Below are 21,777 nucleotides of genomic sequence, written 5' to 3'. Positions count from 1 at the left end.
CCTGTGTACATCGTGGCACACGGCTCCTCCTCATCACCCAGTGGATGTGGTCAGGACTGAGACCTGGCAGCACTGTCCCTACTGCTGTCCCTCTGGGCTGAGACCCAGCCATCCCCACACAAGTGGAACAGCAGGCAGCCATGGGCAGCAAGGAATCCCAGAACCCTGGCTGGCCTGGATCGCTGGAGCATTGAGCAGGATGCAGCCCCGGTCCCTTCCCGCTCCGTGTGCCCTGCCCCTCCTCACCTGTGCCTTCTGGAGCAGCTCGATGATGAGAGCCAGCCAGTCGGGGAGCAGCTTCTCCAGCTCCAGGCTGACGATGGCCAGCGCCAGCATGGAGCCCTTGAACTGCAGCAGCTGGAAACAGGCCATGCAGTGCAGCAGCTGCTTGGTGAGCGCCGCCACATGCTGCGAGGGGCTCGGTGTGGGCAGCAGGGCCGGGAGCTGCGGCCTGCTGGACACCGCCACGGCGTGGAACTGCGGGACACAAGCACAGGAGGCAGCTGGTGGCGCTGGCCAGGCCATGGCGCACCTTTGTAACAGCTTGGACACACAAGGGTCCTCCAGCCTAACCTTGGAGGCAACTTCCGCCCCATGGGGAAAAACCCGCCGTGTTGAACCCCCCAAAGCTTGAAAACCCACCAGCCTTTTCCAGTGCGACCTGCTTGGGCACCAGGCTCTAGGGCTCTGCAAAAGGCCTTCCCATCCACCCTTCTCTCTCCAGTGCACATGTGGTGTTCAGGGTCCCAGACAAACGCCTCAGGCGAGGAGCGAGGATAAAATTCCACAGAGAACCTCAGGACACCTCCCTTGGTCTCCTCTCATGCACGGATCTGGCTCTTGGCCGTGCAGGTCTGCAGCAGGCATGGATCCACAATCACAGCCCACCCTTGGGTCTTTCTTCATGGCTGCACTCCTTGTTTCCCTGCTGCCTGGCATTTAGCTTTGAGGAAAACCACTGGCAGTGAAGAGTTAGGGGCACGATTTTCAGGAGCTTTGAGTCTGTGGCTTAACACACCCCAGACCAGGCCAAAGAGGACAGACCCATGTTTTGGATATTACACTCCAAGAGTGACAGGTCTCCTCTGAAATTCTCTGGCAAGGCATTTTCTTTCAGAAACTACAGGTACAGAGGAATTACAAGTATATTCCAAAGTCTTTGCTACCCTACAAGTAGAATTTTTGTCTGGGTGCTTCTTGACACATTATTTGCACTGACAGACACCAGAAAGGACAGGGGTAGCCCCTTACTTACAATATGAAGGAAATCCAGTGGCGTTGCCATGTGAAGATCCCAGTTCAGTTTATCCAGGATGATCTTCTCCATTCTGCGAATTTCAGCTGGAGAACAACCACAAAAGCTATCCCGAGCCAACACTTTCAGTACTGGAATCCTCTGCAAAAGCCAAGGCAAAAAAGGAAACGAGAACAAATCATTATAGAGAAATCACACTAGATGCTTGGTTCCTGTCCTGGCAAGCGTCAGCCACCACAAGCAGGCAAAGGTAGGGCTGGAAGGGCAGATATTCCAACAATGCCAAGGTAGGAAGAACAGAATTACCTCATCTTCCTCAATGGTCTTTGCAGCAAGGAAGAAGCAGCTGATTGCAATACAGTTCAGGTACTTTGGACGGGCCTGCGGGACAGGAGATAAGAGAGGGCTCTGTGTCAGTGTGATGCAGCAATGATGCCCTGATCCTTCTGTTGGGGCATCCCGAGCCCCAGCGTCTCATTGTGGATGTGCAGCTGACCTCTGACTACGCCCTGGCAGTGCCAAGCTGTGCCAAGCACAAATCCCTGCTCCGTGACGTCGGGCAGGGCAGGGATCTGCCAGCCCCGCGATCGGAGTGGGCAGCGTGGGACTGGAAAGAGCTCGGGTTTAGGCACTGCAGCAGAACTGGGAAAGAAAATCCTAAGGGGAGCTCGTCCCTCTCAGAAAAGCCACTTCACCTGCTGCAGCAGAGCTCTGTTCTGAGTGCTGCCGCGGGTCTGACGCAGCATGGGAAGGGAAATGGGAATTGGAAAAGACTGTCTTTGCCTGGGGAACTGTAACTCAGAAAAACTTTTAAAAAAACCCTTGTGAAATTACCACTTGTAATTTCACACTACAGTTCCCAAAAATGTGGCCCAGGGATTAGTGGGGGAGAGCTGGTCCCTTCCACAGGGAGGTGGTTTTTAGGCAAGGTAAGTGGACTTTAGAGGGGAAAGGGGGAGTTTTTGTGAGATTTGTGCATGTGACCACCTTGACAAGGGGCTTTACTTCCACTGTCACCGTAACAACCACTGGCCATGGCCACCTCTTCCAGAGTGGCTGGGGCTGGGAAAGGCAGAGGCTGTTCCTAAAGCCTGGCACAGCTGCAGAGCCATGAACAGCGCCTGGCAGCTGGGCCTCCTGCCTGCAGTCAGAGATGGTGAAGGCAAAGGGGAGTGAAAATCCTGCGCCGAACCTGAATTCCACTCACAACCTGCACTTGTGCATTCAGGTGTCCAAGGGAATGAATTCCCTTAGGGCAGGACTGGAACTGGGCCCTGCTGAGAGCTAACCAGTGCTGTGCAGTGAGATACACCAACACTGCTGGCTCTGGGTAACAGCCAGTCCCAGCAATCCCAAAGTCTGCTCCTGGGGAAGGGACTGGTGGTGTTCATTATAAAATCCCACAGAGAAGCCCCTGGCGAAAAAACAGGAGTTCAGCTGCATCACAGGAATGAGCTTCATGGGAGAGGAAAACTGGGGAGGGAGCACAAAACCCCAGTGCTCACCCAGGCAAAGCCCCCATTCCCACTCACTGTCCAAAGCATGCAGTGGGCTCTGGACAGGTATTCCTGTGCTTTCAGTACAGACTCCCTGGCTGCTCCAACTTGCTGAAAGAAAACCTGCACTAGAGGGCATTGGTTGCTGAGGGATCTAAATCTTTGCCATCTCAGCATTACAGTGAATCAGCTGCTCTGGGTTCTGAATAACTTCCATGGCTTGCATGAAAACATGATCAATGTTTATTAATATTTCAGGGGGGAGTTAATGAATGATGTCACTTGTGTTCTACCAAACTCTCTCACACGGGAATGCAAGGGCACAGGCTGGGAACACATCCTCCAGCTCCCATCTCCTAAGGGATACGGCTTACCCAACACCGTGGTGGTGGGGTGAGACACGTGCAGATGAGAGCACAGAGTGGTGAGGATGGAATGTAACTGAGCAAATGTGGTAGGAGACGAACTTCCAAAGCCTGACTTCACAGCTCCAGGCCAGGCATTCCAGGCTGGAGCACAGTTTGTTTTTTTACTTGGCAGGTGCAAAGTGCAGCCCAGCTAACAGGGCCAGAGGGGCAGCAGGTCCCACTTGCAGGGAGCACAAATGTTTTCCCCCTTTTTAAAGCACTTTCTATGGAGGAACAGCCTTAAACCCAAAGGGGCTCATCTATTCCGGTTGGGTTCAGCACAGCAGGAGGGCACAGCTGTCACATGGACAGCCTCCACCTGTGTCTGCTTCCCTTTCTCCTTCCCACCCCTTGGACCTCAGTGCAAGATGCAGTCCATCAGGCTGTAGAGCAGCTTGGTAGGGAACTGCTCCCCCAAAAGTCGTTGTCTGTGTCTCAATCTTCTTCACCCATTTTTTTTCCCATTTCCCTGCACCAGCCCCCTTGCCAGGCCCAAACCTCTCCTCTGTTTTTTTTTTCCCGGCTGGTTTCCTGCTAGCAGGTGCCCCAGCAATTCGGGGTGGTACAAATGGGAGGAAGGAAGCCGTGGAGGTGAGCAGGGCCCTTCCCTGGTGCTGGTGTCCCAGGGCTGGGCTGGGGCTGCGGCCGGGGCTCGTGGGCACTGCCTTTGCCTTCCCGAGTCAGCCCAGGCTCCGACAGGGAGCGGTCTCTGCGTGCCCAACCTCCCCGCCCCCGGATCAGGCTCTGGAGCAGAGCAGGTGCTGCCCACAAACGTGTGAGCAGGGCAGGGGCGAGTGCCGGGGAAGGAAGCGCTTCCATCTGGCCACACGGCTCAGACCGCGCACACCAACAGTGTGGCAGCGCCAGGAATCTGTTCCCGTCTGTGGAGCTGCAAATGTTTACCTTTACTGCCGCTAAAAACCTGTCCAAGAGGCTGATGGCCAGGGCGAGCGTTTCTGGGTAAAGGTGGAACTGGTACTTGAGCTTGGCCAGCCACTGGATGACCTCATCCCTCTGCCTTGGAGAAATGGCTACATCCTGAGGGAGAGAAAAATAGACTGTTCTTACACACGGGCTGAGAAGGTCCCAAAGGACCAAAGGTTTTACCTCCACAGGAGTCACTCAGCACAGACACAAAACCTCCTTTGGAAAGGGGGAGCCTGGAGCCAGCCCCAATCACCACTTTGTCCCCACAGCTACTTATCCCATCCCAAAAACCTGCCCTGGAAAAGACAACTTTCCTTACAGCAATGTCAAACCTCACTCCAGTGTCACTGTACGGTGGGGAAAAGAGGATGGGTGACTTGCAGTTTGTCAAGCACTGGCAGGCTCAGCTCCAGAGTAGTTCCCAGAAAGGTATTATTTATTTAGTTATTATTTTTTATTGTGTTTTTAACCTCCTCAGAACCATATGGATGTACAGAAATTCCCAGCTGGAACAAAACTCCCCTTGCTAACAGCAGAGTGGAGGGACCCTGCTGGCATTTTGTGAGGAAAGGTTTATTTTTTTCTTCAGATTATGGGGATTTTTTCTAGCTCAGTACCAGTTAAAATAAAGAAAATTGCGGACAGCTGACACAAAGCTCTCAGTGGCTCAGTTAACTGGGAGCAGGGCTGCAGCAGCTACAGCTTCACCTGCAGTCTGGGTTTGGTGCTTGCTTTAGGTGTTTGGCCCGTGTCTCTCCCATCGATCTGTTTGGACAACAGCTACAGTTCAACCACATGCACAGCTCAGTCATTGACATAAAATCCTTTCCTGTGACACAGTTCAGAAGTACGTCCAGCTCTCCTAGAGCCTTGCTCATTAACCAGGGAACTGTCTGGTCTGGCTCCGATGGGGATTTCTGGGCATGATCAGCAAGGATGCGTCCAGAAGCGTGAAAAGCAGGGCTGCAACTGCCCCCAGCAACACCATGAGGGCAAAGCAGCAGAAGTTTAGAATAAAACCACCCCAGAACCAATACAAAATAAATACTTCAGGCTGCATCCACCCCTGAAACAAGTAGGTGTACCTTCCATGGATAGTAACAGTGCCCGTGTTGTGCCCTGAGCCCCAGCAGTGCCCCGGTGTCACGGGCACTGTCTGCTTGCTCCAAGGGGCCTCTCTGCTCTCAGGTGCTACTCAGCTACAGCCTGGATCTTGAATAAAAAGTACCTGCTATTTTCTGCACTCCAAGAAACACTGGTTCTTTCTAAAATCATCGATGCAACTCCAGGGTGAAATGTGAGCCCCCTTGGGGGCAGGATGGCCCAGGAGCACAATGAACACACCATACACCAGGAGAGGTTGTTGAACACTCTGCTCAAGGTGTTTGGGACAGTGGGAAGGGGCCTGGCTGTACCCGGGGGGGAAGAAGGGGAATGCTCAAGGAGGGGGTGCAGATGGCATGTGTGGTGTTGCTGCTGGGGAGGGAGGGCTCTGCCTCACCAGCATGGGAGGATTTCAACACCACCACCCCCCCCCAGCCCTTCCATCCCTGGCAAATCCCGTTCCTGCTCAGTCCCACCAAAAGAGGCAGCAGCTTCCACAGCTCCCAGTGGTGTCTGTCCTGGCTGGGCCCCGTTTCCCTGCGCCTGCCAAGGCAAAAGGTGAGGCCTTCTCCTAAAAACAGCACGGCTGGGAAGGGTAAGACTCTGTCTCTCTGTGCTGCCTCTCCTCCCCAGCCCTCCTGAGACCTCTCCTTGGATCTTCCGGCCCTTCATGGGCAGCCAAAAGGCACCATTTCAGACTGGGGGTGAGCTTTACCAGCAGGCTGGAACACAAGGAGCAGCAGCTGCACCTGCAGTGCCTGCAGGGCCGGTCTTTGCCATGAGAAAGGAAAGGGTGTTTGACCCAAACCCACAGCGCAGCTGGGATGTGCAATTAAACCAAACCCAGCCCCACAGCGCCTGTGGGAGGAAGGAGCAACTGCAAAACATCCTCAGCTCGGTGCATGTCCAGCACAAGGAAGGCTCCAAAATAAAGCTGGCTCCTTAAAACTACCTGGGGAAGCAAAGGAAAGAAGGGCAGTCTCCAGCTCTTTTTGGCACCCTACAAAAAACTCCAGACCCTAGCTTCAAATAATGGAGCAGGAGGGTGGGGGCAGAATCCCCTCACACAGACAGACAGGTGAGTTTAAACACCAGGAAAGGTTGTTACAGCCAGGTTTAGGAGAGAGGCAGCAGGAGTAAGAACTGGTCCCCCCGCCCCCACAATCCCTGCTGCTGCTCCATGCAGGGCAAAGAGCTTCCCACACAAATACCAGGCTTTATCCCTCTCCCTCAGAGCTGTCCCTGGGTCACCCTCCGAACACAAATAACAAAATGCAGCACAGTAAAATTAATTAAGCAGCGAGGTCACTGATCCTTAGTTAACTGAAACTAAAAGCAAAACTGAGACACTCTGGTGGCTGAAAGTGAGAAAGTCCCTTGGGTGGAAAGTGAAGGTTCCTCCTTGGGGCAGAGGTACTTTCTGTGTATCACCCCTGCTCCAGGCAGGAAAACCAGAGGCCATGACTTGGGCGCTCCAGAGTGCAAGCACAGAGCAAATCATCTCTAGGGATGCTGATCTCTCTCATACCTTGAGACTTTTGGAATATGCAGCCTAAAATAAATACTATCTGTGAACTCAAACACGACTCTAGTTTATTGCTGCCTAATCTAGAGAAAACACCTCAGCTGATAATCTTTTCCTTAAAGGTCTGCTGTCCCAGACAGGTGTTCTACTCTTTCCCCCTATCTGTTGCTGCCTGGGCCCTGTGGGCTCCTCGGCAGTGAGCAGGTGGCCTTTATTAGGACTGGAAATAAACTGAGCTCTCCTGATTCCTCAAGTACAGAGAACAAGTGGGGAGACAGAGTGAGCCAGAATAGGAAAGAAAGGAGACATGACACAAGTGACACTTTCTTTCTATAAAAATAAACCCAAAACTCTTGGCTCACGCCCTTGTCAGCCACAAAGTTACGTGGTAATATGCAAAAATAAACCTTTGACCAGTCTTTACGGCTCCATTTCTCAAGCCTTAATCCCAAGAAAACTTCTGAATGTCACCTGCATCTCATATAACCCATGGCGGGAGGGGGGACCCAGAGGGGAAGAGAATCCATTCAGAAGCAGGAGGAGGTTCCAGACTCAGCCCACCTGTTTTTTCAGGCTGAAAAGCCTTTGTGTGCTCTGGCTTTGGTATGCTGCACATACCCAGAACACTGGCCTGCATTTAAAGGAGGGAAACGGGAGTTTTTAGACAAAAAGCACAGATGAAACAGAAGAATCACGTACATTAAATCACCAGGAACAAAGTCCCCAACATAATCTGCACCCCATCGTAAAAATGAAAAGTCTTCCTGCTTTTACAACTACAGCTTTCTTTCTTCCCCTAAAGACCTCAACTGACACATGTTTAGAAACTGAGTTTGTTCCGGTTTTAAACACCAGAACTAAAAATGTCTCCTGAAGAGTCAAAACAGAAAGTTTACTCCCCAAAAATACCTCCCTAGGGTCTCCAATCAGATCATTTGATTTCTGCAGACGCACTCAACGCTGTCAGTGGCAAAGCAGGTGAGTTCATTAAACCTCTGTGCAGCCGGTCCACCCTTGGAGAAGGGAACGGAAAGTTCCACACGCTTCGGGGTGCCAGATCTGATCCCCAGAGGATGCAGATTTCCCCATGCCATGGGAAATAAACAACAGTGTCGTGCAAGGGAGGTTTTAGGTTGCTGCAGCCGTTTTCAGAAGACGGCAGTGGATATTAGGGAATCTGATGTTATCTTCTCCCAGATATTACAGAAAATAGGATAATTCACACTGAATGTCCATGCCTGCATTGTCGCCAAAGTGAAATGTGTCATTACAGACAGGAGTGTTCTCAGCTGCTCCGTGGCCTCCCAAGTCCGGATTTCCCCCGAACAGGCAGCTGTGTTTATGCTCTCCTCTCCATCTGACCTTCCTACATCTCACACTCACACACACAGAGCTTCCACTCCCAGCTAGTGATTCCTTACTGCTAGAAAGCATTTAGTAGCACAGCACTGATAATGCCAGTGTGTGAGCTATTTTCCAGGAGGAAAATAGAAAGAAAAAGGTTACACCGAGACACGCGTTTTGGGGGTGGAAATTCCAGGAGCAAGGACAAGCACAGAGGAGGGATTGCTGGGAAGTCTGCCTGAGGCGGATGGTGGTTTCTGAGCCACCAGAACCAACTTCACCAAGGCAGAAAGGCAAATGCCTCATCCCTGTGAAATCTTCACCCATGAATCTGGTTTGGTCCCTACCCTATCTTGTTATCCTGTAATCTTATCTCCCTACATTATAATCACCCCAGGAGTACTGCCAGCAGGGAACGACAGGCTGGTTTACCATAAGCCAGAATCTTAAGCTGTACGTGCCTCAAGACAGCCACAGCTACAACACACTCCACACCTCTGACAGCCAGATCACTCCTTTGGAAACTGAAATGTGGATTAGCAAAACTAATACTGAGGCCCCTAAAAATGTATTTGCTCCTCCCCCACAGCAGCAGCTTCTTGTTTGCCAGACGGAGAAAACAAACACGACAGGGATTAGCTCTGACAACAGCTGACTTACCTGTGTGAACGTTTCATGTGGTGCAACAACAGCAAGACTGGATCCGAGCCCTCAGTGTGGTTATTTCAGCCCAACCCGGCAACAAAGGGCCAGAAATTCTGTGCCAACATCCTCACGTTTCACATTTTGTTTCAGACAGAACTTTGTGGAGGGCACAGGTGTTTGTGAGTGCTCAGGCGAGACAGAGCCTCCCCCAAAGAGCACAAACCCACTTCAGGCTGCATGAAGCCATGAGCAGCCTGGTGCAACCTCCCTGTGGCACGAGCCAAGAGGGGGCCTGGACTACAGAGCCCCTGTGGGCTCTTCCACCCTGAATTTTCCTCCAGTCCTGTGAGAACATTCCTCACTGCAACAGGCCAGTGCCTGGCTCTGCTTCCCTTGACACAAGCTTGCATCCTGCTCCATAAACAGTCCGGCTGGAGTCAGTGGGGTTCTTCCTGGAGCAGGCACCAGATCGGTGCTGTCATTAGTGAATTACTCCAAGAAAATGAAACTACTTTTAAGAACTGTTGCAGGGTTGGTGCCCAGCAGAAACAGGCGCTAATGATCCACACAATTTGTAAAATCAATTTAATCAAGACTATGTATGTGTGTGCTTTCACAAGCCCAGCAGAGATCTAACCCTGTGTGCTGTGCAGTGTGTTCTGTGCCCCTGGAGGCAGGTGTGTCCCTCAGATAAAGAGGGAATCACTTCCTTCAGAGGCTGATTCCCCAAGTCTCAGGAAAGGTAACTGCTCCTGAACACCTTCAGCTGCTCCCATACCGAGCCCCCCTGGACAGTCTCCTGCCTCTGCTAGGATGGACGATGTGAAAGACAGACATTACCTGATTGGGCTGAATTTTCGGCACACGTGCTTTCCACATTTGAGCTTCCCTAGAGATTGCCATCTCCAGAAGGAGAGACAACCTCTGGCTCTCCAGGGGTCCTGAAAACTTCATGGTAACCCTTGGATCCACCTGCCACCCAGCTGGATACAGCTACCTGCAAAACCAAAGACAGCCTGGTGAAACACTGAGCTGTGCCTGTCCAGGCAAAAGGCAGCGCAGAGGGGACGAAAGCTGCAGGAAATGGAACTGTTCCCCCGGCCCTGGCGCAGCCTCACCCGGCAGTAACAGCCTGTCAAAAAACTTGTCCATTACAAATGGAAAACAAAGCAGAGACAAGGTTCTTATCTTTTATTTCTTTAAAGGCAACAGATTCCACCACCTGCTCTCAAATGGAGAAGATGATCTGATGGAAAAGGTCATTTAGGTAGTTCTAAGACTGCCTACCATGACTCTGGCTGCAGATTTTTGACAGTATTAAATCACTTAAGCAAAACAATTCAGCCCTGAAGGGTAAATCCATGGGAAAGTTATTGAAACTTCAGTTCTCTGCGTGAGGTCTTGTGCAATCCCCCAAAGGTGGTTATTGGCCAAACACTACCCAGGCATTTTCACATGAATACAACAGTCCAGGCTGTATTTACAGGAAATAAACAAGGTGCCGACTCCAAGAAAATAAACAGAATTCACAGGGAAAATGATCCATTATTATAAATAATAACAAAAGCAGCTCTGAGCAAATGAAGTTTCAAGGTGCTTTCCCAGAGCTAAAGGAAACCTTAAAGATCAAGACTGATAGAGAACAAGTATTATTCTTTATTCACACAGCTTGCACCAGGTATAGTACCACACTCCAGTCCCACCTGGAGCCCAGAATGTTTTAACTGGCAAATAAATGTCAGGGCCCTCTGTCCTGAACAGGAACCCCATCTATATTAGATTTTTATAAAACAAATGCTGCTCCATGACCAAGGGACAGCCTGTACTGGCTTGGCATATCCCTAAACAAGATTTCCAGATGCCACTGCATAGATTGAACACCTTGGAACCAGGAGTCCCAAACAGGACCCCTAAAGCTCTGTGGTGTGTCTCTTCCCACCAGCCCCCAAATGGCCACTGCGGGCTGAAAAATCCCTGTTAGAAGTTCCTCACTTGCCCAGAGGGAGACTCTGCCTGGGGAAACGAAACTCCAGAACCTCCAACCACAGCTTATTTACGTCCATTTACTCGATTTTGCATTTCTTTTTTAAACCTGGGGCTGATCCTGAGGACACTCACTGTAAATGGGGCTGAAGGGGAAACAGGGATGCACATTCCCAGCCTCACCTCCAGCTCCTTCCCTTGGGGGCTTCATTAGCATCTCATGATCCTCCCATCAGATGCCACAGTTTTCCCCGTGGCTGGACTAGTTCCCAAAGGCTGGATCCCTCACCATCTCAGACCACAGCTGGAGAAGATGGCAAAGGTGGCCTGAGCACTGCACCAGGTGGAATGTGGCATGAGTAGGACCAGACCCACGGCAGAGGCTGAAGCTGGGACCAGTGCTGAGAGCTGGGGGACCGGGAGCAGCTCACTCCACGCTTGTCAGGAAAAAAGCAGGAGCTATATTTAGCCCGACCATGTCTCCTAATATGAAATATTGATGGTCCTTCCTTGGTTTTGCAGGAAAGATAGAGTAATTAGCCAACCCCCAAATCACTGCAGACCACACAGGGAAAAGTTTCAGGCCATTTTCTTCTGTTGTGACTGATAAACATTCCCACCATGTTTACAACACAAATGGGTTTCACAGGCCTCTGGAACCAGAAGAGAGCTTTTAGCTACCCTGCTCCCCTCCGAGGTTGTCCCTGTGCTGCCTGGGCTGGTCAGCGGCCTCAGCAGAGAGCTTGGGGCGTCCCCGGAGCCCCCTGACATACCCAGGGCCCTGCAAGGGGCATTTTTAGTGAGCACCACTGCCAACTCCTCTCCAGTTGCCAAGGGCAAAAGAGAGGGGAAATAACCTTTCCTTTGTAAACCAGGGACGTAATTCAATTGAGGGCTGAGGCACAATAACCTTTATAAGGGAAAAAAGAAGAGGAATGACGCGCTTGAAAGTTTCCCTTGGAGCAACAGTGGTGCACAGTTTTCCAGCACAGAGAGCACAGCCAGGCGACTGGCCAAGCACCCCGGGGCTGAATCCAGTTTGCATCTGCATTTACATAGCTCTCCATCAGATAAATGCATGCCATTGGAAAAACAGCCAGCAGGACTTCGTGCAGGCTTCCCAAAACACAAGGGAGCCGGGGCAGATCGGGCTCTGAGAGGATGAGGAGCAGGAGGGCTGGCACAGCTTCCCAAAATCCAGCACAGGGAGGTCCACGGACTCTTGTCTCTGCCCAGCTCAGGATGATAATACCTGAGCAGCCCAGAAAGCAAGCCCAGCACTGCAGGTCCCTGTCGGTGTGGCAGCACCTCTCACACAGCAGCAGAGCCAGCAGGGCGGCTGAGCGTGCCCCCACGCCAAACATCTGCTCCAGCCAAAAATTTCCCGTGTTTTTCTGCAACAGAGCCTGAGTTCCTCCATGGCTGGAGGAAGTGCCCAAGCCAGGACAGCCACCATGAACTAACTCACCCCAGCTGTCTGCTTCTTTCCCTGACTTAAAATTAAACTTTAGCTCTAGGGTGCTGGCTTTTTGGGTTCGGGTTATTTCTCCTCTGTGGTTACTTTGGGAGTTTTTCAACCACTGTTCAAACAGTTCCTGAAGTTCCTAATCTTCACTGGAAGGTCAACTGGCTGCACTGAAACCTCTTAAAGAATAGATGGGGAGTTAATAAAGGAGAAGTGATCCCAGTCAAGGCACCGGCTTTGACATCTCCTGTGAGGAGCTGTAAGTCGGATCTCGCTCTAAAATTAGAGCGAAAACCTTGGTGCAAGGTTTTCACTTGTGAGACGCATTAAAGATCACCTGCTTATCCACGGTAAATACCCCGAGCTGATCCATAAAATAAAGACCTCTCATCTCCTAAAGATCTCTCTTTGGTCCAAGTTTATAGCTACCTTGGCTCAAAGAAATACTTTTCCGTTTCCCTGGAGAGATTTTAGGCTGCGAAGTGCTGCAGGCTACAGTTTCCAAAAGCAGTTTCTGCAGGAATTGGGGCAGACGACTCCCTGGCCAGAAACACTTCATGGTTTGGGGGGTGCATTCGTGTAGGATGCAAAATAGAGGAGTTGGGTTTTTTCCAAACCTTGTAATCACTTGCAGTGACTATAAAAAGTGCCTCCTGCACACAAAAGATGCTGTTCCAGGAAGGTACTATCCACTAGCAGGACAAGCTCCTAACACAGCTCCTGATTTTCCTGCCTCCAGTTGCAATTTAACTGTCCTGATACAACTGCACTATAAACAGGATCACTGAAGTAATTTAGGGCAGTAACAAAAACCTCTTTGGTTTCGATTGTGACTTGTTTTCTGTTTGCTATGGGGGGGTTTGTCTGTTTGCTTTTTTAACACGGCTCATTTTGTAAACAATTAACAAGAGTTCTAGGACTAGAGACAGCCCAAACTCCACTGCCTTTGTTTTGCACATCAAACCAAGTGGGTATTCTGAACAAGGGGGGCAAATCCAGTAGAGCTGAACCACCACACCAATTTCTGCAGGCCTTGTTAAGTATTATCAGGGACCAGCAGCCAGATCTGCTTCAGCTTTAGCAAGCAATAATAAAACCTCACAGATGACCTTCAAACAGATTCTTCTGGGCAGTGGGGGGAAGGCGAAACAGAAGGAAGAGAGGAAGAGACTGAATTCCTTGCAGCTCCAGCCAGCCATCTGTGATTTCAAAGGATCCAAGCCTACTGCTAGCAGGAATGTCTAACTGCAGGTTGTGATTAGAAATTTCAAAGCTGTGGGCGGGGGCTGGGATGGATGTTAATTTTAGTATCTGGGGCTTTCTCTCAGCTTAACTCTTTCCTTACCCCCCAGCAGAGAAGCAGTCTGGAACTCTGTGCTGGGCAGAGGGAAATCCCAAAGCACAGCCTGATGTGACAGCAATAAATGAGCAGATGACCAGTGTGGGTTCCAATCACCTGGTTTGGGTTGTACAAAATAAATGGCCAGTGGAAACAGCTTGGCAGTATTATTGTGAGACAATAAAAATTTTGCAAGCTAAATGGCTGGGAAAAGTATGTTCGGGAATATAATTTCAAATGTTGACACCTAAGTAAGCAAGTCAGTTTGAAGCAGATACAAACACAGTAAGAATACGAAGTATGGTCACATACCAAGTACAGTAAGAGTTTTCCCCATGAGAAGTGCGCTCGTGTCAGACCTAGGGGGCTGTGGGTGACCTCACACCTTGAACCAGCAGCACGTTTGAGGGGTGGCTAAGCCCGAATTGGGAAAGAGGCAATTTTCTGGAGGCTGGGAGAGGAAGAGGGCCCTTGCCACTTGTCTGTGTGACTCACCCGAGCTGCCTCCCACAACCTGCCACAAAGGCAAGTCTGTGAGGTATTTCGGCAGCCTCGTTCAGGTGGGCTCATCACACGCTCGCTCGCCACTTCTTTTCCTCCAACCAGATTTTTCCTGGGAGTGCAAATAAAGCTGACCTCATTTTGGTGCCGGTTTTCCAAACAGATGAATTTTTCCAAACATTTTAAAGGAACCTGCCAGCTAAAGCCACGGGTTGAAAAGGGAATGCAGAGCAGTGTTTTGATGGGAGGGAAGGGAGGAGTTTTTATGTCTGTTTTGAAACAGAAATCCCAGGGTCCATTTAGCAGCTAGGAAGGAGGGGCTCTCCAGAAAAGGGCTGCTCCATAAACTGGACCAGTTCTAAGAGATCTCTGCTATCCTTCATTCCCCCAGCCTTGTGACTGACATCAGGGGTTTGCTGTTTACAGGAAACTTAAACGGTATTTTTCAAAGTAGGGACTTTTAAAAAACAAGGTAGAAGATGAACTCCTGACTGAACTTTCAGACAATGTCACCATTCTTCCCTCCTGGTGAGATAGGCGTGCTTCCAGACCCATGCCTGCCCCACTGCCTGTTCTAGTGGCTCTGGTAGGAACTGCCAGAGGAGGAGGAGGAGGTGGAGGTTTGCATTTCCTTTTTGTCTGGCAACTGCCAAGATGAGTCTGCTCAAGCAGCCTTTGCCCAGAAAGGCCTTTGGTCAGTAACGGCTTAAATATTCCGAGTGGTGCAAACAGGCTGTTTTAATCACAGCTCCTGTCCCTGCTGCGGCAGCAACACACCAAGCAAACTGTGGATAAAACGGAATTCAGGATTCAGCCCTAGGAGAACAGCTCCAGCTGCAGAACGTATGTGTTGATACAAAGAGCAGATGAAACTCAATATATTTTCATGAGTTCTGCTCCGAGATTTTGGTTTATTTGAACCTAAAAATCAGTGGAGGATGTAAATTCCTCACAACATTTATAAAAATCAGCCACGGGATGGATTTCAGTAGGAATGGGCTATTGTTTGGCAGCAGATCCCAAGGCATAGGTGAGGAATGTGAGCCTTTATTGTGTGCACTGGGGTGTCAGCCCTCACCTGGAATAATCACAGTGGTCACATGACAAAAAGATGGTGCCATCTTGTTCAGAACTGAAGCACCAGGCAGAATAAAGCAGAGAAACGAGCGTCTGCTGAAACAACCCTCACTGTTTTTATGCTTTTTCCAATGTAAGTGACAGGTAAATCCAAGACAGCAATGGCTGAGCCCTGTACAAATTCCCTGTACACCACTGGCAAAGGGACAAGCAGCTCCCAGAAACAACTGACCAAGGTTTGCACGGCAGCCTCTGGGTTCTACTTTGGGACTCTCTGGATCTTTTGGGGTCAAGGTCCACGACTACTGAGGAACACCTGTGAAGCTCTGAGGAACTCAAAGGTGTTGCTGTTGCTGAGCCACCAAGGCAGGGGGCTGAGGGAACCCCAGCAGTTTCGAAGGAGCATCACCAGCTGCCCCTTGACTTAGGGAGAGCCGAGCACCCAGTCAGCAGCACCTGGGAAAAGTCTATATAAGAGGCAGCTGAGGCAGCACCACCTTCTGCCAGAGCTCATGTGGATCTGAGTTGCTGTGAAGGGGGATTCTGGCAGCCCTGCTCCAGTATAACCAGTCTCAGGCACGCTGGTGGCACACCATGGGGCCCTTTCTCCTGCAGGGAGTGTCAAGGGCCTTGGTCCTGCAGAAGGTTTGGCTGTCTTGGAAGAGCTGTGGTGCCAAGTGAAGGAGTTTTAGGAGGAAGTGAGCAGGCTGCACACCATCAGAGTTTCATGGCAGATGGACAGGATTTTCTCTGGGACTTGTCAGGCTTGGAGAGCCTCAGTCCCACCTACAATAAAGAAGCAGGTAATGCTCACCTCCACTATCAGGGTAAGTGAAGCGTCTGGGGGAGAAGGGGAAGGGTGGAAGCAGGTGCCTCCTGGCACTAAAAGGAAAGCTTCTGCCCCACCTCAAGGTTTATAACTACAAAATAAGTTTCAAAGGATGTGGGGTGAGAGGACAAGGCAGCATCAAAAAGATAAAAACAAATGATACCTAAGTGGGGTCACTTTCAGCATTTGCATGTAAGCATGGACACATCTATGAGGTTCCATTATGGAGAAATCCCCCACACCCTTTCTGGTAGGTAAGCACGTTGGGGTGCTTTCCTGAAGCGTGTATGCTTATGAACACAGCGCGGGGAGGTAGCATGGAGAGGTGTGCGCAGGTGAAAGAACACAGAGGTGTGGTGCAATGGCTCCTGTGAGCTCGGAGTGCTGCAGTGGAGGGATACAGGCTCTACTGGAAAGAGGAGATGCTGGTGCCTTGGTCCCCATGGGGGACTCCCAACGACTGTGGCATGTGCAGGCAGAACAATGTGGCAGAGCTTAAGGAAGCCAGGAGGATCGGGACAGACGGGCTCCACTGGACCTCCCACCCTCCTACAAGGAGGGGCTTGTTGGGACATGTGAGTGTCAGAGGCTGCCTTGGCTGCAGTGACCATGGGATAGCAGAAGCAGCTGGGGGAAGAGGTTACACAAAAGCCAAAGCCCAGCTGGAATTGCGTCTGGCAAGCTATGGGAGAGACTAAAGGGACTTGAGTACTTGGGTAGCAAGAGGAAGGCCAAGGACAATCTGGGCAGACTCCTGGCTGGAAGCAGGGTCTGGATAAGCAGACAGTGAGGTGGATTGAAAAGTGGCTGAATGACTGTATCCAGAGGGCGGTAACCAGTGACATTTCTTTACTGGGAGGGTGACAGAGCTTTGGCTGGGTTGCTCAGAGAGGCTGTGGAGGTTGCATCCCTGGAGACACTGAAAAGGCTCCATGTTTGGACCTGGTACAGAGCAACTGGTCTTAGGTGGCCCTGCTTAAGCAAGGGCCTCAGACAAGGTGACCTTCAGAGGTACTTTCCAGCCTCAAGCACTCTGGGATCTCAAGGGCTAAAGGCTCAAAGCAGCCCAGATCTAAGGGCCCAGAGCAGCTCATCTGTTCTTCAGGCAGCAGGAAGGCTTTAAAATCAAAAGACAAAGGGGCAAACCAAACCTGGCATTATGTAATGTCTCACTGGTAGTCTTCTAAAAGCAACACATGCAGAGCATGATTCACTTCTCCCACCACCAGTGTAACTTGGTATAAATCAACAGTAACTTGAAGGAAGTCACTCCGAGGAAAACCAAGCTCACAAAGTATGAAGGAGAGCAGTAATTTCATTTAATAGGGCCAGAGGCTTTCAAGCTCATAAAAACTAACTCTCTACAGGCAAGGGCCAACAGGCATTTGGAATTTAAAGCATCATGCACCACCTTTTGAGTAAAATAATCCCCTGAAACCAAATAAATACAATGCCTCTGTGGGCAAAAACACAGAGACAGGATTCAGCAGTACCTCTTTTTGTCTTTTGGCAGTAGTCAGTCATTAACATCAATGAACAGCAATAAAACCAAACAAGTTTATACCCAGTTCAACACCCACATCCAAAAAATGTCTGACTACAATGGCTTGATTCCTCTTGACAACAACAAAAGAAAATTTTGTCTGAAAGCGTAAGTGCTCACCAAGGCCAATACTTTGCTTTGTAGATTCTGACTGGCTTCAGGATAAATCAGTGATTACAGCTAATATCAGGATACAGTGTGAGGCAGTAAAAAGAGGTAATTATGAGGAAATGAGGAATTATCTGCTGTTGAAACAATAGATCAATTATGAGGTACAGCACAGTAGCTGCAGAGCAGCATTCTTGTGCTCTGAGGGTACTGCCTCCTCTTTCTCATCAACCAAAGAGGGTTGCTCTTATAAAGCTTAATTATCCTCCAGGAGCTTGAGCTTGCTGACTAATTAGCGTCTTGTTGAGACAATACAGAAAAGGACGTAATTCCAATTGTCCACAAAAATAGCATGGCACGGGCACAGTCCTGGCTCTTCCCTGTGTGTTCATCTTGCCTGTCCTATGACAGTCTTGATATACCCACAGCTCCGGATAACCTCAAACCAGTCCCAAGCCTAAAATAAAATGAACGCAGACATGGGAGCTCTGAGAGGTGGGGTACAGATAAAGGGGAAGGAAGCAGAGTGTCTGAGGCAGTCTGTAACAGCAGCTGGAGTGCTCCTGCTGCTGCTTCCACCGCTGAGTTGTGTGAATCCCGCTTTGCTCCTGTCACTGCATGCACGGACACACTCGCAGGGCTCTCACAAACGGAGACTAAGCTTAGTTTGATGGTTCAGCTGCATGGCTGCAGTTAGGAGCATGCCAACAGCCCCAAGATTTACAGTCAAAATTATTAAAAAAGGTAAAGGTTGAAGTTTTTAGGAGCCAAGTTCTTGTCCAGCAGACCACTGTAGTCAAGTCACCCCAGCCAAGAAACAGCATCTTGCTGTGTGCAGTGAAAAACCACCAGAAAGGTACAAAAGCCTCTGGCAGATGGATTCATCCAGCAGTGCCCATCATCCTGGTAAAGATGTTTGGTGTCTGGGCCGATGAGCAATATGGAGTATCTGCAGTAACATGTTATTTATGAGTGAGCTTTTAGAGGAGTTTATGGCACAGCAAGTGCAAATACCCGCTGTGGTTAGTCAATGAGTGTTGATAATATTTGCAGTCAGCAAACACACAGGAAGGGAAAATGTCAGACCACATCTGCTTCATACAGAGACTGGAGGCACCTGAGATTTCCTTCCATCTCAATGACTTCACTGTGCTTTTCTGGCTTTTGAAAATAGCTATTATTGTGCTGTGTTCTCAAAGAAACTATTCTCAGTGAAGTAGAATCCCCCTTGAAATCCACCTCCTTGATGACCAGCCTGGCTATCCTGGTGCTTCATTGGAGTGTGCTGGTGACCAGTTCTTTGGTCAGGACCTCCTCAGGCCCCACAAAGTCATGGGAGCAAAGGCAAAAAGGCATATACAGGCAGGTTCCTGGGCAAGCTAGTTCTTGGCATACATTGTACCTATTGCAGGGGAGGAATACAGATCCCACAGCCGTGTTTCACTCCATCTGGAGATACGTGTCTTCTTCACTCAAGGTTTGGTCCGTGCTCAGGTAATCGAGCCCTAAGGGTTACCATTTGGCAGTCAAAATACCATGTCTAGTTTTCCTGAGGCCACTGGTCCTGCCTGACTTATAAAAAAATCTCTCAGTGTGAAGTAAGCTGCAGGTGTTTTATCTCTCCCTCCCATCGCCCAGTTCAAATGGATCATTTACATCAGCGTGATGCTGAACTTTATTTCCTAAATATAAAATGTGCCTCGTAAAAACACAAAGATTAGACCCGTGAATATAAGTGTTCCCAAAAAGCCAGTTCAGCATGAGGTCAAGACTAATTATTGCTTTAACCACTGGATGGCTGCAAGTGTGCAAGGGAAAGCATCTTCCAGCAGGCCCTGAGGGAAGGCGCCTTCCACCACAGGGACGCTGCTGGAGGTCTCATTTCAGTCCGTGCATGAGGAACGCTAAGAGGCAGGTGAGCACAGAAAGGCTGAGGACGGAAAATGAAAGAGACTGTAATTACAGGGGAGATGCTCAAAGCTTTAAAAAGCTCTAAACACTCGGTCCACCAAAAAGCTTCTCCCAGGGCAGTGACACGAGCAAAGGCAGCGGCATTGAACAGCCTCGCACTTGGGCAGACCCCTGATTAAACTGATCAATGTATGTACATATTACCGGATTCACCTGAAAATAACCTGAGAACAACTGATTTACCCACAAATGTTGACAGCATCAAAGGGTTACTATAAGCTGGAAGACAGGTGTGGAGACAGGGAAACACAGCTCCCAAGACCTGACCAGAGAAATGCCCCACAGTTCCTGCTCACTGCGGGCTCTCACCAGCATGGGCTGCAGCCCTGTGAGACCCCAAACATGGAACAGTGGGAAAGCCTGACCCTGGCTGGCATCCAGCACGGAGGACCTTCTGTGGACAGGATGTCGACAGAGCAAGGCTCCCACCAGAGGCAGTATCAGTATTTTTAAGTAGGGTCCCAGACCAAATAAAGTGCAGAGAATACAGAACAGACACAGTAATAGCAGCAGCTAAGATCAGTTCTGCCACATCTAACTGTACCTAAGTTCTACACGGGGGTGAAGGATAATTAAGTGTGTGTGTATCTATATACACACACCCCCCTCCATGTGAAAGTTCAGTTCCTACTGGGGAGAAGCCAAAAATCAACTTCCCACATCCCACGCCAAGGTCTGTGTAGGCACTGATGAGAACGAGCCCTGCCCCTGCCCTACAAGCCAGCCAAACTACTTGATAACCAAATCTGAATCATTTGCAGGGATCCAAAATCCAACCCTCGAGACAAGGAAAAGATGTCATGATTTGATTTTTGAGAGACACCCTCACCTTGCCTGACCTGGACTCCAGGTGCACCTACAGTGGGGCAGAGGTGGGGGGCACAGCTGTCACCTCTGCAGGCAAAGGGGAGATGCTTCCCTTTCCCAAGTGTGTCATGCACCACTCGCATCTTGCTCAGTTTAAACATTTAATTTAAAAAAATCTCACCCTTCTGTCTTAAAAAGGGGCTGTGCCGTGTACATGCTGTTGCAGCAAACCACAGAACGAAATGTCTGGGAGCAGACAAAGGCTGGTGCTGAAATAATTTTTAAACTCAAGCTTGAATCAGCTTGCCGTCTAACACCCTTACTTTTAAGAGTGGTAAAGTGAGGGATTGTTCCTTTTTCCCTCCTTCACAGGGTCAAAAGGGGAGGATAGCAGAGCAGGTTTTTCTGTGTTCAATGGACAAGTTTTCAGGAGGATTTTTTTTGTCAGTTTGCTTTCTACTGTAAGCACAAAACCCCATGGCAATCTCACTCCTTTCAGTTCACCCCTCTGGAGATGGATTTAGAGAACACAATGCTGCTCTTCCTTCAAGGAAACTTGTTCCATTGCAGACGGGAGAGCTAAGAGGGAAGCAGGGAGAGAGTGCAGCCCATCTCTGCAAATGAAATACACGAAGACAAGGGAACAAAACCCAAAACCAGGAGGCCTGCAGGAAAGCTGGAGAGAGACTCTTCTTCAGGTACTGTAGTGATAGGACAAGGAGTAATGGGTACAAATTGAAAGAGGGGAAATTTAGGTTAGATATTCGGAAGAAATTCTTTACTATGAGGGTGGTGAGACACTAGAACAGGTTGCCCAAGGGAGGTTGTGGATGCCCCAACCCTGAAAGTGTTCCAAGCCAGGCTGGATGGGGCTTGGAAGAACCTGGTCACCTGGAGGTATCCTGCCCATGGCAAAGGGGTTGCGACTACGTGATCTTTAAGGTGCATTGCAACCCCTTTAACATTCTATGACTGTAAATCCCGTGCGTCGCGCTGTGACCAGAGTCACACCCGGGGCACAGATGCGCTGCTGAGCCCCTGCATGGGGCACGGGGTCACGGCGGAGGGGCGGGAGAGGACCCCGCGCCGGCACCGACGGGCACCGCATCCGCACGGGCACACAAAGCATCGCTCGCAGGATGCCTTGCGCGCGTTTATTTTGCGCGTGTGTAATTACAGCGTTGCACAGCGATGCCGTGCGCGCACCGCGCACGCCCCCCACACCCCCGATCCCCCCGTCCCCTCCCGGTTCTCACCTCCCCTGCGCGGCGGCGGGGTGCCCGGCGGGGCCCGGCCATCAGCACCCCATGGCGGGGCGGCGGCGCCGGGGCTCCTCCGCGGCGCTTCAGCACCGTGCGGGGCCCATGCCCGGGGCGGCGGCGGCGGCGGTGGCCGGCGGGCTCCTCATGTCGCCATGACGGGGGAAGGAAGGGTGAGGGGGTATCTGGGGG

The 21,777-nt window shown here is 50.4% G+C and overlaps 1 protein-coding gene across 2 annotated transcripts in view; it reads right to left on the bottom strand.

Annotated features, from left to right (window-relative positions):
• Window positions 1-21,777, bottom strand: part of CCNI (cyclin I) — a 23,737-nt gene extending 1,960 nt beyond the window's left edge. The window contains exons 1-6 of one of the 2 annotated variants that reach the window (XM_042026886.1): window positions 21,583-21,769; window positions 9,544-9,700; window positions 4,062-4,196; window positions 1,562-1,636; window positions 1,256-1,396; window positions 247-477 (exon numbers count right to left, since the gene is read on the bottom strand). In XM_042026886.1, the coding sequence (XP_041882820.1) occupies window positions 247-477; window positions 1,256-1,396; window positions 1,562-1,636; window positions 4,062-4,196; window positions 9,544-9,657 (696 nt within the window). In that variant the 5' untranslated portion in view covers window positions 9,658-9,700; window positions 21,583-21,769. Of the gene's footprint in view, window positions 1-246; window positions 478-1,255; window positions 1,397-1,561; window positions 1,637-4,061; window positions 4,197-9,543; window positions 9,701-21,582 lie in introns of both variants that reach the window. The other variant, XM_042026887.1, reaches the window with a different exon arrangement.

Source organism: Corvus kubaryi, unplaced genomic scaffold (genome assembly GCF_017639235.1).
Source record: "Corvus kubaryi isolate FWS band 111438036 unplaced genomic scaffold, C.kubaryi_AGA036_p1.0 37292, whole genome shotgun sequence".
In the NCBI taxonomy this organism is placed as follows: domain Eukaryota; kingdom Metazoa; phylum Chordata; class Aves; order Passeriformes; family Corvidae; genus Corvus; species Corvus kubaryi.
This window is presented reverse-complemented; position numbering and strand designations above follow the sequence as displayed.